This window comes from Mycteria americana, chromosome 3 (genome assembly GCF_035582795.1).
Source record: "Mycteria americana isolate JAX WOST 10 ecotype Jacksonville Zoo and Gardens chromosome 3, USCA_MyAme_1.0, whole genome shotgun sequence".
NCBI lineage: Eukaryota > Metazoa > Chordata > Aves > Ciconiiformes > Ciconiidae > Mycteria > Mycteria americana.
The window spans coordinates 16366061-16380615 of record NC_134367.1 but is presented as its reverse complement, the minus strand read 5'-3'; the positions used below and the strand labels follow the sequence as shown (position 1 = coordinate 16380615).

The window sequence follows — 14555 nt, the reverse complement described above, 5'->3', positions numbered from 1 at the left end:
TACTGACTGTGTGTCCTTCTTTTCAAAATCGCATTAATGCCTGCCTCATTCCAGATGCCATGCCAAAATTTTACCCCTTGCAATATGTAGTAGGATATGTTTCACACAGGTACCCGTGTACTTCTTTTTGCGTGCTTGTGAAGAAAATAAAGAGGTAGGTAACTGTCTACAAACAGCTACTGCTGCACATAATGAGGGAAATTCTCCCTTTGCTGATGTTTCCAGATCCAGAATTCTTCTGTTGGAATCCCAGCTGTCTCACAAATATTTTGGTCACGCTTAAATCTCAGCCAGAAATCTCGATCTTTAGAGAAGTCTGTATCTAGCTTCAACCTTCACTGCTAATGACTGGTATAATAAACACGGGGCCTGCTGACCTTGTTTTACTCTTCAAGTTTGCAGGTACCTGCTTCTTAACTTGCACTTAAAGGTCTGGGCCCATCTCTAATTTACAATCCCCTTTAAAACTTTATTATCCAAATACATTCTGAAATGTTTTTACTGGACTTTGAACTTTTCTTCTGACAGATAACTTTTCTTTTCACATTTGGAAATGAACTCTTTCAATGTAGAGGTCACAGTTTGTGCACACAAATGTTATCCTAGATTTAGGAGCCAGCAAGCCTCTTAAGAATTTGTGTGCCTTGCAATTAAAATATATATAAAAACAGGTTTTCCCTTTCTGAGGTTGCTGAAACTTTGTATCTGATCTGGCACCTTCCTAATTTGCAAGAAAAAAATTATCAATTTTTGTTTCATTTTTCATGATATGCACTTTGGCTGCATGTTGGAGAAGCAACAATTACTGCTGTAACCTGCTTGTGATGTTTTTATGGTTATAGATGGAAAAAAAAAAGAAAAAAAAAAAAAGAGTTCCTTAGAAAATGATAGCCATACCACCAAAATGGCTTGTCTGTCTGGAAAAGAATATTGCATTATCTAAAGGTAGATCTGTGCAGGATGTGCATTAGAATCTACACAAGACTGAAAGCAAAACTGTTCCACGAACTTGAATAGTTTCTTGCAGATTTTTAGATTCCTAAAGTTTTCATTTCAAGTGCTAATTGTAAGTTTTCCTTTTGAAGAAGGACGCTATGAAATGTTAGAGGCCTAATAAAAGTCAGTAAAAGACTAACGAATGTCCTGAGCTTGTATCTTTTGAATTTGCTCTTACAACTTCTAGGATCGTCTCCTGTAGCCCCATCACTTAATCCAGGGGCGATTCCAAGCACTGCCTCATTCATGGATCACGTCGTGAGAAGCGACTGTGAGCCCACGTACACGCGGTGGCTGTCCAGGCAGCACGGCTACGGGCCTGGAGACAGCCGACTGTCAGGCTGCAGTGGGATGAAGGGAAGGGAAGGGGCCACGTATGAGATACATGGAGAGAACCAGGCTTCTCTTTCTCTCCAAACATCATTGAGATTTCCTTCCGAACATGTACCACGGTTATTTACAAACGAGTATCCCAATCCTTCAGTAAACGTCTATGTGAGATTGATATAAACCGTACACAACCAAGTAAAATCTATGTGATTTTAGCCTCAACACACTTCTCACCAATTACCGCTGGCAGATCAGAAGTGGAACCAAAAATAGCAGATTACTGCTCTGGATAAACACTTCAGCGGTTACTGAAGTCCCAGCACGGTGCCAGAGCCTGCCTATACACCAAGATCGTGGAACACGCAAGGGTTTACAGCTTGCAGTCAACTCCAGCTACTTGGGACCAGCCGATTGTGGCAAGCAGGCTAACTTCACCACTGAAAATTACAAGAGCTAAAGTGACTTTTGAATTTCATTATGCTTATAAATGAACCTCCTCACACTCAACAAAAAGATTACTAAAAATGCAGGAATTTTACTGTCTTTTAAGTGCTTTCCAAAAGATAATAATTTAAAGCAATCCTCTCTCTTCTTTACAAATCACATTATTTAAAAACTGCAATTCATATCTGAAAACTCTGACGAGTAATTTCCCATGCCAAATAAGGGCTGAACTGGCAACTTGCGGCGTTTGTTCCAGTTACAGAGTCAGCAAACCCAGGCCATTTTACAATTTCGGGCCCTGGCTGTTGTTGTTGCTGATTAATGCATTTAGATGCTCAGCCATTCTTATTGAAGGAAAGACAAAAACGTCATTAGAGCTTTTTAATTTATTACAGGCAGAGTCCTCAAATAGCCGAGGGAAGTGCTTACACATACAAATACGCTGAAAATGGACAGATATGGACTCAACAAGAATATTTTAAACTTAATAAGCTTTCAGAAAAAAATCAAGCATTATTATACAAATTCAGGGTAAGGTCCTTATCACATTTACTTTTGAAGTGAGCTTGTAAGTTGTATTTAAGTTCAGCATCACTCAGGAACTTTTCATCAAGTCCAAGTCCAACCTTTTCAGCTAGTTAGCGTACTAAGCTTATACAGTACATTGTTTTCCAGTATCGCACGTGGTAATACGGTCAGTATCCAAGTAGTAACAACGAAGTGGTTTAATCTTCAAAAGTCCATTTGTTCCGCTGAAGGTGCTCTATTAAAGCAATAAATGTATTTAAGAAAAATAATTATAGTATAACTGTCATATTACAGCTTCTCCCATTTCACTGCGATAATTGTGCAGCTTGAAGTTAAAAAAATGAACTCTACAGCCAGAAAACCCGCACAAAGGAGGGAGGAAAAGCAGAATCACTAGAGATGTGTACAAAATCCTAATATTTCAGTTAAATAAAGTATGTTCAGCTTTTGAACAGACTTCCTTAATATTTATAAGATGGTTATTTTGTAGAAGTATACTTCCTTACTCCACAGTTCAAAACATGGTATCACAACAAAACAAAGTCCCACCCTAACGCACAGCATTCAGGACTCGTTGTTGGTGCTGGAGATCTTTACACGTTTCACAGCGAACATTATCCCAAGCTGTTGAACCAGCGTAGGGGGAATCAATACTTCTCTTAGGCACAGACCTCTCTCCCCACCAAAACAGAACAGCAATGTAAAAAAAATCAAATAGCAAGTTTGCTACCTGGAAAGAAGGCAGCCACTGAAGGAAAAAGACAACCTTTTTGTGCAAAAAGATTTCTTAATTTTAACCCCTGCCCCCAGCGTCATTGGAGGAGCACCTTCCCCATTTTTACTGCGATGTATGCATGAAATGTGCTTTCACTTTGCTTTTATTTATTATTGCAACAGCTCAGCCTGTAGCTTGCATTTTATAGAGATGCAGAAAAATAGTATCCGACGTCCTATAGTGTAGTCCTGTATGCGTGGTAGCACCTACACAAGAAGTCAGGATTACTTTCTGACACAAGCCTGCATTTTGCAGAACTAGTGAACCTTGTAGGAAACTGGATTAACTCTCAATCTGTGTTTAAGTATATGTAAGCTCTTCAGTGTCAACTGCCCTACCTTATTTGTATTTATTAGTAGGATATAGGGCATTTAATTTCATAGCATCTGTCTAAAATAGCTGTAAAGTTGCTAGTTAAAATGTTCAGGGATGTGTTAGCTTCGTTGTTCTCACTTGTGAGTAGATGGATAGTTGTTCATACTGTGTGATTGGGAAAAGGAGGATTTGGAGTTCCGATTTAAAAACCACCCACCCACCCCTCCTCCCGCAGAAAGTGATGCAGTACACTTGTCAGTAGCGGAGTGAAATGAGCCTCAGTGCGGCATTTGTACGGTGACAGTTAATTCACTCGGAAAGCCCAGTATCAAAATTCTGAAGGTTCATTTTACAGATACTAAAGATGGATGAATATAGAAGTAGTTCTAAAGTATTTTATGTATTTGTGCAAGCTAAAGCCACAAAGAGATCATGGTACTAGGCTAAAGCTATGCTGTACGTAAACTCTAGAAAGTGGAAGGGACCCATTTAAGTAGTTATTGACCATAACGTTTCTTCTGAAAATTGCTATGGTATTGCAGCATCACAAGAATCAGATCTAACTGCTCACTGCCAGCACCACGTATAATAGATTTAAAATTTTCACATCAGTTTTAACGTTTGTAGTTACTCAGTGAACTCCAAAAAAGACAACCCAACATGTTTCAGAGTGACCGATTAGACTATTTAATATTTTTATAAGCTTATTTTATTTTTTTGCTGTACAAAGGCAGAAATGCAAACCATCTCAATAAATCTACATCAGTAACTACCTAGACATGATACAGATATATACAAAAAGCCCAATTATTTAACTTCAGTGTCAATACCATAGTTCATGCAGAGCTGGATGCAAACAATGCAAACAGCATCTACACAGTGTAAGGCATAACTCATGATATTTACATCTTGTTCCTTATAGCGAAGGCTGCTGATACACCAGTTCTTTGTTACACTCGCATTTGACAATCCTGCTTAGTAGTAGTGCAGCCTCAGAACTGAAAGTGCATTTCTTTATTATATACATTCTCATAATGATTGTGGATTATTCCAGAAATAGTTTTCAAATCTTCTTTTTTAGAAGTAATTAGTTGTCTATGTTTTCTGTCAATTAAAATTTTTATTTCATAAGCTGAAAATACAATTTTCCCAAAGCTCTGTAGATCACATGCAATTATGAAAACAAAGCTCCTAAAAGCAACTCTAGGAACTGTTGTCTTTTGACTTGGGAAGATAAGCAATCCTGTGAAAGCACTCAACCAACCCACTGCTGTTTTAAATTTAACACACTTTGGAACATTTCAGGTTAGTTAAGTTTGCAGATCCAAGCAGCTTTGGAAAAGCTCTATAACACAGATATTTACATTCTGTATTAGATTTTTTGAGTTGTAATTAATCTGTCATCTCAGGTGGTTTGGTTTTTTTCTTCCCCCGGAGATCTCACTTGGAAAGGAAAATAAAAAAAGGAATACGATTACTGTCATTGTAGGAAGTATAATTGAGTCATTTCGCAAGCAAAATAAAGTAAAAAGATGTGTAAGACTTGAAAACTCTTCCCCTCAACTATAAAGCAGCACTGCTAAAAATAATTTATCTTTTGTGTTCTGAGCTACTGCAATTCCCGCCACATTTATTTTTAAACAACAACATCCTGCAGCATTGGGGCTCTTGAGAGACTATATTCCAGCCAATCTGGTTTTAGGAGTTCAAAATACTACATCCCCTCTTCTGCGTGCCCTCCCTTAGGGCAGTAACAAGCAAGAGCAGCACACTCTCTGGTTTGAAACAGCATCCTAACTCTCCTGACAACTATTTCAGCTGCACCGCTGGACTCTGCAGCGAGGCAGCTGAGAACTGACACACATTGTTCTATCCGCAGAGCACAGCTCCGACAGGAAACCAGTAACGAGTGAAGGAAGGAAAGGGGTCAGGGAACAAGAGTGCCTTGCCGCGTGTGCACGTGCCTGACTCTCTGACCTCCTGCTGTTGTGAGGTAACAACAGCAGAGACTTCTCTTTCAGGCGTTTCCTATACTCCCACACATCTTGGCCCACAAACTATGCCCAGAAAGTTATACTTGTACAGTACAGTTTTCAGCTTTATCAGAATGGTAAGACCATCTTTAAAAAAAAAAAAATCACATGGGGATAAAAATGTAAATGGAAGACAGTACCTTCATCAGGAGGAACTGATGGCTCAGTTTCAGAAGTGACAGTATCCATATCTTCAAAAGTTTTGGCACCTGGCTTCTCTTGTTCCACCTCACATAGATACACATCAATGGGTCCTTTTGTGCTCTTCACATGTACTTCTATGCAATCCTATAAAACAGCGACTTGCATATGAACCAAAGAAGAAATCTTACACATCAGTTATCTATTTTTTGCACGTATTTTAAAGCCAGTAGGTTAAGAACAGAACAAATACAGGAATGGCATAACTATGTAAAATTGTGTTAGTAGTTCTGCATAAGTTATGACATTACATAGATTTATAGGCCAATTATTAAGCACCATTAAGCTAAAAAGGTTTCATTTTTGATGAACATGCACCTAACGAATCTTTGTTTCGTCTTGCTACTGACCTTTAGATATATGACCAAGATTTACTATATGTTTAGGAAGAGTAACAAAATTTAAAACTTGACAAGTCAATGCCATGGATCAGAAAACAAATCAGAGCACGCAGCAGCTTTAATAATAAGGCAAAGCAACTAAACCATATTACTCTTACTGCTTTCCTTTAGCGGACATCACATTACAAGGCACAGAGCAAATCAAATGTAATGGGCAATGGAGAGAAGATTCTGTTCTCTCTACAATACAGCTTTTTAAATCCTGCCCTCTTTTGCTTCAGGAAGCCTCTGAAATCTTATCTTTGTCACCGCCACAGGATGAGAGACACCTCCTTTTACCAGTGAAACCACTGGAGATCTATGCAGTGGATCTAAGTCTTCTGGTTCTATTAATTCCTATCTCCTTCTCCTACAATATCACCTCCCTTTCTGTACACACAGCAAGGCAAATTTGATGACTACACAATTAAGAATATTATAAAAAATGCACACCCAGAAGGAAAACAGAATTAAAGCTCCATTTGTTATCTTAAGCTTACTTCCAGTATTTCCCCTCTTTCATAGCACTACTTTAAACAGTGGGTTCTCAGTATATAGTCCCAGGTGCAGGTGCAGAGGCCAAAGCTACAGCTCTTCTCCGTGAGCTGAATGGAAGGATGCATGTTGTACCACGAGGTGAGGGCAGGGCACAGCCGCCTACCTCCATGAAAAAAAATCCATCTTGACATGATCTACTAGAGTGCCAAAATGTTTTCTTTTTATCAACCCTACTGCTCATTTCATACTTTAATATTACAGTGACAATAGCTGTCTACTCAATAAGCAGTAGAGACAGCATTTACATGCTGTTAAGATCATTATCAAATCATGCTTATTGCTTTGTTTGGTTAGATTTACAAGTTTTGTAGATTTTAGTATACAAACAATAAACAGCTCTTTGGAAGTTTCATTATCCTAGTAATTATCAAACAAACTGATAGTGGAAATAAGTAACATTTATTACAGCTGTTCAGTTCTCTGTAGCAAAGCCAAATAACTACAGCTCAGACATGTTTATTGTTTAATAATTTAGGTAAACAAAAAATTACTGACAATAAGTTTTAGACTATTATCTCTACAGCATTGTTTAGTAGAACACAAGAACAATAAAGTACCAATATTTGCTATACATGACAAAGAAACTGGAAGTCTATTACTGATTGCTGCTGTAAAAAAATCAAATTTAAGAACTTTTGTTCCCTTAAGACAGAAATGTGTAAAACTTACTTCTTTAGGAATTGGTATTTCCAATTTCGTTTCCTCTGGAGCTTTGATTGCAATCACAATCTGTTCTTGAAATGCCTGAATGCTACGGATATCTTGATATGTCACATAAGCTAGTGTATACATTGGTCAAGGATTCTGTAAAGTAATTTGCTAATGGGCAGAAGCAAAGAGTATGATGTTAAGATATGCTGAAGCAGAATACCAACTTAAGAAAAGTGGTAAATAGTTCAGCTGAGGTTACTTTAATACTAGCTTTGTAAAATTAAGTATTAGCTAACAAGTGGAAAACTTTTTTTCTTTATTTCTAGGAAAGAAAAAGCTTAAAAAAATTGAGATATTCAATATTAAAAAACCAAACAAATTTGACAAGTGGTTTACACAGATGCTGTCATAAGTCTACAAAGCAGAGGGAATGCTGCCCTTGAGAAACTACTTCTTTGTTTTGTAATAACTATGCACGTAAATAATTTCCTGGAAAACTATGGAATTATTTTCTTAACCAGGACAGGTAAGGTGTAGTGAAAAGTTTTCCTGATATCATACAGAAAATGGACACATTTCATTTGAGCATAGACTTCAACATTCTGCCAGGCAAGGGAGCTAAGTAATATTTTATTGTAAGCTAAAGCCAACATCCAATGTTTATGTCATATTAAAAGAAATCACTTTTCTGTTATCAAAACCCATCTGAAAGACAAGACTGCATTGGAACCTCCCTCAAGAGACAGAACAGTATTAGGACACAACCAACGTACCATTATATCTTCTTGGCAACAGGCCACTGGGACTCTGTTTTGGGTCCTCTTTTTCATCTCACTAAGCAACTCAATCTCACTGGTAGGTCAAGACCTGCCCCTGAGACAACTTTACTCTACAATGGAGAGAACAAGGTGACGGTCAGGGTGCTAAGACTATTGCCCCACTTCCATTCTTCTGCAGTGGAAAGTTGTCCCCTGAGAACAGGCTAGATTGTGCATGATACTGCAAAGCAGGGCAAATGACTAGTATACACTAATATAATAAAACTCATTATCAAGTATTACTGCATACCAGCGGTATCAGCCTACACCCATTACTAGATACCTCAGTACTTGCAACCAAAACCACATGTTGAAGTAATGCAAGAGTTAAAAGGATATTTTGCATTTTCTTTGTCATCTGTTAGTTCAAATAACTGATGAGCACAATCCTTGATTAATTCATCCAGAGCTTCTTCCATGGCTGACAAGTCAGAAAGTTCATCTTTAAGGTTTTGCTGCTCTGGTGCTTTTCCGACAACTTGGTCAAGATTAGAACCTCTAGAAGAATATGAAAGTTGTCTGGTACGTTTATATAAATAAGAGCCTGTTTATTGAACACAAAGTATACTAACAGAAAACAACAAGGAACTCTGGCATCCTTTACTCTGCTGAAATATGCTTCATTGTGCTTTTGCACTTGATACCTGTTAATCTAGTAAGTAATTCAGAAGCCCAAGGATACAGAAGAACTTAAAATATTTTTATCTATTAAAAGTAATTCAATATGCTTAAAAGTACTCTCAAATTTATAAACAGTACTCAACATTGTTAGGTTTTATTGTTTCAGAAATTAGAATTTTCAAAGCTAACTCACACCCACTGAATAAGATTCTTAGATCTTTTCTGAATTAAGTGGATTCCATCCAACACATTGGTGATGTCATACACTCTTCGTTTTCTTACTCCAAGCGTTGTTGCTACTTCATTTAAATCAAGGACACCATCTGGAGCTGTTTTGACAAGATCCATGAATTTTCGGGTCAAATAAACCAAGGATGCGTCAAATCGAGGCTTTTTGACTTTCAGAGTTCCTGTAAAGTTTTGATAGAATATTTAGAGTAAACTACTACACGAGTATGAAGTGTTCCTTAAAAAAGAAAAAAAACCAATAATGATTAAGTAGCAATGAAGATAAAAGTCTGAAAACGCTGTCCTTATGAACACCGACATTGCAATGGCATCATATAAAGTCTATTAACTACATATAGCTTCATTTGTTTGCAACGATTGTATCTTAATAGCAAGCATGCATCTTCATGCTTTCAACGTTCATGACTTCAGCCTGCTAGTATGGACATTAATAGTTAAGTAACTGTGTGTTCTGTAGGAGCTCAGACTACTGAATGAACACCAATGAAATCTTCAGTTAACTATATAGTGTGAGGGCACTGCCAGAGAACTGCAGCTCTATCATCTCTGCTCCATGACACTGTTAAAATGTTTTTCACACCCTTTTGGCCCAGATTAACCAGTAGATCTCCCAGATAACATCCAGGCATGGTTCAGGAGTTAGCCTGGTTTCAGGGACTGTTTCAGCCTGCATGTGACCAATCCATTCTGGAGTCTGAGAACTTAATATATGGACAAACTCTGGCTGTACTATTTGGCCTCGGGGCAAAAGAATTGGTGATGCCATTGTTTAATTTACTAACGCAACAAAGATTTACAGACACCAGAGCACCACAGGTTTAAGAGATCCCTGTGCTATGTGTATCCATTACCAGCATATTCGCAGAAACAGCAGAAAAATTACTGATGAATGCCTTGTTTAACTTTAGATTGTTATTGATGTATGCATAAAGCATAAAAAAGTATGTATTTTTAAAGCACAAAAAAAGACATGGTACACATGCACTCATCTGATGCTAGAGTCAATGAAGACTGTCAAATCCTGCTGTTACTTGTCTTTTCTCCTGCAAAGCAAACCAGGTATTTCGTATCTGATCAAACTGTGTCACTGAGTAATATTCCAGAGTAATGCTTCAAGAGAACGTGTGTGCATGTGTTTGTGCACATGGGTGCGTAAGGAAACTTCCATCGGAAACACTCTACTTCAAACTTCAGTATTTTCCCCAGGATGAATGAGACATGCACTTTTACTCAGTCTAGCACACCCATTCCATGGCTGCAAGATTGCACGCTCTTTAACATGAAGTGACAGGTTCAACAACTCAGTTTTGGACTGTGTTACTGAGAGATGTGCGAGACTATTCAATTGGTGAGAAAAAAACCCCAAAAAACACAAAGCAAATTCACTCCAGCTTGTATTTCCATTTGTTAATACCAGTTGAAAGCCAATGTTTACCAGCACGATGTTCCAGTTTTCTCTAACTCACTTTTCCCATAAATTATTTTCTTTACAGCAGTGGGAAGGTATACTTGCAGCAGATTTAAAGAGGAAAAACTATGAAGAACGTGTTGCTTCATATCTTATTCCATTTAGTATGCAGTTCCTCCTGTTCTGCCTATATTAGATACATAACAATTTCTCATTTGTTTACAGCATGTACTCACAACATTGTAAAAAAGCATGAAATACTTCAAGAATCATCTTCAGACCTGGAACACAGCAACTTACTTCTGACAAACTGTACATCATCGTCCACATTCAGGTTGATCATTGGTGGCTGGGGAAAAGACAACAAAAAAATATAACTGACATAAAATGCTATCTACACAGGAAGCTTCTCCAGAAGAAACAGACAAATCAACTCTAGATGCTACAGCCATCAGAGTGCTGACAACTCAACAGATACTACAGTGAAGGAGTGTCACTGGATAGAAGGGATATATGCTCATCAATTCCCGTCAGAATTTTCAGCCCTTAATCTCAGCACATCTCCCTCTGTCTTGGAAAGCAGGAAACACCACCAAACTCCCTAATGCTTGGGCAACGTTCACAACACAAACAGATAGCTGTATAAACTCTACAAATACAAGCTTCCACTATTCCATGTAACAGCTCACATACAGAAGATACACTGCTATAATACAGCATTACAATTATTCTGTAGTAGACTTCCAGACTGGCAGCAGAGTCTGTTCTCGTCAAGAAACTGACACGATTAGCCTAAGTAGGCACTTGATTCCACCCCTCACCCCGATTTAACAAAAGGAGTATTTTCAAATTCAGACTCATTCCAGTTGGAAGAGACTTGAGAAGGTCTCTGGTCCAATCTCCAACTCCAAACAAGAACAGCCATTAGATCAGAGCAGCTTACTCAAGGCTTTATCCAAGTGGGTCTTGAAAATGTCAAGGAATGGAGGCTACACCTCTCTGGGCATCCCATTCCACTCCTTGTCAGTCCTCACAGTGAAAAAGTTTCACTTTACATCAAGTTGCAGCCTCTCTTGCTTCTTTTGTTTCAATTTATGGCTACTTCCTTTCAGCCTCCCATCAGCACAGCTGTGAAGTGCCTCGCACCAGCTTGTTGTTAACTCCCCTGTTAACAACAAGTACTGAAGGGCTACTGTAGCTTAACGAGCTCCCTCAGCAGTTTATCAACAGTCTTCCTGTACTGCTGGCCCTAAAATGCACACAGCATTCCAGAAGCAGCCTAATACATGCCACGTAGAGAAGAAGAATCACTTCCCTTTATGTGCTGGCTATGCTCCTGCTAATACAGCCTCATATGCCTCAATGCCAGGGCACAGTGTTGGCACATGTTTAGTGCACTGTCCATCAGGATCTCCAGGTCCTTTCAGCCAGGTGGTCCCCCAGCCTGTACCACTGCAGCGTACAGGCCCAGATGCAGGACTTCACACTTGAATTTTCAGCTTCCTTGGTTGAAGCCTGAGGTGTCTGACGAGCCATTCCTCCAGCCTATTCCTAACTGTCTATGGCACCTTCCCCACCCATAAACATCATGAGGGTGCATCCCACATCCTCCTCCTATCAACAGGACATGTCCCAGGATAGACTCCTGAGGAACTCCACTTGTAATCCACTTTCAGGTAAAGTATGAGCCACTAACCACCCCTCTTTGAGCCTGATGATCCAGCCAGTTGGGGGTTTTTTTGGGGTTTTTTTTGTTGTTTTGGTTTTTTTTGTTTTTTACACACTCATCTAGTAGTTTACAATCTGCAACATCCCAGCTCAAAGAGGAGGACGCTGCAGAAGACCATTTCAAAAGTCCTGCTAAAGCTAATGTAGATGACATCCAAGGCTTTTGATCTACAGATCTAATAATTTAATCACCAAAGGTAATCAGTTTGCAAGTATAGTCATGTTGGCTATTCCCAATCACCTTCTCCTTCACATGCCTAGAAATAGCTTCCAAGAGAACTTCCTTCATTATTTTCCAAGGGACTGAAGTGAGACTGACTAAGCTGTAGCTGATCTCCACAACCTCTCAAAGATGGTAAGAGAGCAACCTCACAATGACATCGGCCAGCTCTCTCAGCCCGCTAAGGATGTACCCCAAGTGGGTCCTATGGACTTGTATGGGTTGAGATTTCTCAAGAGATTCCTACTTGACACTTTTCCATTGCTGGTTGTTCCTCTCCTTGAATCCTGTCTCTTACACACAAAGCCTATGGGCTTTGTTCTTCAGTTCTGAAGACCCATGCAAAGAAGGCTGAGTACTTCAGCCTCATCTGTGTCTGCTCTTCCTACATCACCTGGCCCATTTAGCAGCAAGTTCACACTCCGCCCTTCCCCACTAATGTAGCAGTAAAAGTTCTTCTTGTCACCCTTGACATGCCTTGCTAGTTTCAACACTAGAACTTCAGCTTTCCTAGCATCATACCTACATGTCCAGACAACATTTTTTTATCCTTCTCCTTTATAGCCTGTCCTTGCTTCCACCTCCTGCATATGTTTTTTTTGTGCCCCACCCTCAGAGTGCAGGTATAGCTATGCCCATCCCTCAACACACTTACTTGTTTTCATGAGTATCAGGATGGAATGTCCCTGTGCTTGTACGACGTCCTTACAGACTTCCACCTCTTCAGCTCCTTCAACTTTCAAAGTTGCCTCCCTCAAAATCTCAGCTACCTGTTGCTTGAATAAACCGGAATCCTGAAGAAACTGGAGTCCAGGTTCTGTACTCTGCTACTTGCCTTCCTTGCTACACCCAGGGTCTTGAACTCCACTATTCCATGGCCGTTACAGCCAAGGCTGCTAATGATTACCACATCCTTGACTTCCCTGTTTATGAGAAGCAGATTCAGGAAAGCATCACCCCTGGTTGACTCATCTAAACACCTACATAAGAAGCTGTGCCCAACACCCTTTGTTTCTTTACAACCATCATCTCCAACAATAGGAAATTTCCAGTTATCAGGGTAAAACCTTACGTAAACTTTTTCATGGCTTTAAGACAATACTACTAAGTATATTTAGCCCAACAGTCAAGGTTAATAAAAATAAGCATTTTCAAAGAGCGCCACAGAGTTAGAAGTAGGCCTGGTTTTTGTTAGCTACCTCATAATATTACTAAAAGTAGCAGTGGAAACTGCATATAAGATTACCTGAACTTCACAGATGTTCAGAGAAGAACAGAATACACAGTTGTAGTCCGTTTTTCTCAACCATAGCTACAACCTATTTAACTCGATTAAGGAGCTACAGCTAACACAGCTAAGAAAATCATCCCTTTGCACTGTAGCTAACATCACTACACTTCCCTTCCCCCGGCAGCCTGCTAAAACGCGATGAAGGAGGGATGCAGCACCACGCCCCTTTCGTGCACCACTCTGGCTAGGCCTGCCTCATCTTCCCAACCCAGGGAACCTCCTGCGGGGCAGGCGAGCGGAAGGACTTTCGGGAATCTCCTTAAAACCTCCCGCCTTGGGAGCAGTGCATTGCAGCGCCGTCCCGCCCTCTCCCCATCCCCAAGCGGCACCTCCCTTCCCCGCCCGCCTTGTACCTCACTCACACGCAGCGTGTCCGGCCGCAGCGGCCTCAGACGCTCCCACTTGGCAGGGTTGGCCATGTTCGCCCGGCCCCTCCTCCTTCCTCCGGCCGGCCGGCCGCGGCCTAAGCGCGGCGGGAGGCCTCTCCCGCCCTGAGGCGAGGCGGCGGAGGGAGGGAGGGCGCTCAGAGGCCTTCACGACGAGCCTGCGAGTCCATGTCAGAAGAAGGCGCCGCCATCCCCACCCCACCTCCGGGAGGAGGGGGCGGCAGGGCCCTCCCGCCCTCACCGCCGTCTGTTATGGCCGCCTCTCCCCTCCCCCCCCGAGCGGACGGTTGGGCGGGAGAGCGGAACCCCGCCCCCCGGCCCCTGCGCACGCGCGCGCCCGCACCTCGCCCTCCCGCCGGAGCGGCGGCGCGCGCGAAGGTGGCGGCGAGGAACGTTCCCCGGCGGGCGGCGGGGCGGCCGCCTCCTCTCCCCTCCCCTCCCTTCCCCTCCTCTCCCCTCCCCTCCGCTCCCTCCCTCACCCGCCGGGCCCTGCGGCGCGCTCGCCCCGCCCGACTTGTCCGCCCGCCCGTCAGCGGGCGCGGGGGAGGGCGAGCAGCTGACCGCTCCGTCCCCTCAGCGCGGCGGGCGGGTGTCTCTTCGGGGGAGTCCTCTCCTCTGAACGC

General features: G+C 41.3%; 1 protein-coding gene across 5 annotated transcripts; it reads right to left on the bottom strand.

The window, feature by feature from the left end:
- Positions 1-3374: 3374 nt before the first annotated feature.
- Positions 3375-14209, bottom strand: E2F6 (E2F transcription factor 6). 5 transcript variants are annotated; one of them, XM_075497928.1, is made up of 8 exons: positions 13900-14208; positions 12911-13178; positions 10608-10656; positions 8844-9060; positions 8369-8527; positions 7230-7344; positions 5562-5709; positions 3376-4831 (listed from the first exon to the last, which is right to left on the bottom strand). In XM_075497928.1, exons 3-8 carry the CDS (start codon positions 10648-10650, stop codon positions 4794-4796), a joined length of 720 nt encoding a protein of 239 aa, XP_075354043.1. In that variant the 5' UTR covers positions 10651-10656; positions 12911-13178; positions 13900-14208; the 3' UTR covers positions 3376-4793. The 5 variants fall into 5 exon arrangements, with proteins under 5 accessions (XP_075354041.1, XP_075354042.1, XP_075354043.1 ...); XM_075497930.1 differs by having other exon boundaries at positions 13909-14208; XM_075497926.1 differs by lacking the exon at positions 12911-13178 and having other exon boundaries at positions 3375-4831; positions 13900-14209.
- Positions 14210-14555: the final 346 nt, after the last annotated feature.

Coding starts and splice junctions, on each gene's coding strand:
- E2F6 (XM_075497926.1), bottom strand. CDS start 13,965: ATGGCCAACCCTGCCAAGTGGGAGCGTCTGAGGCCGCTGCGGCCGGAC. Junction 10,657..13,899: donor ACACGCTGCGTGTGAGTGAG/GTACAAGGCGGG, acceptor TCTTTTCCCCAG/CCACCAATGATCAACCTGAA. Junction 9,061..10,607: donor TGATGTACAGTTTGTCAGAA/GTAAGTTGCTGT, acceptor AAAACTTTACAG/GAACTCTGAAAGTCAAAAAG.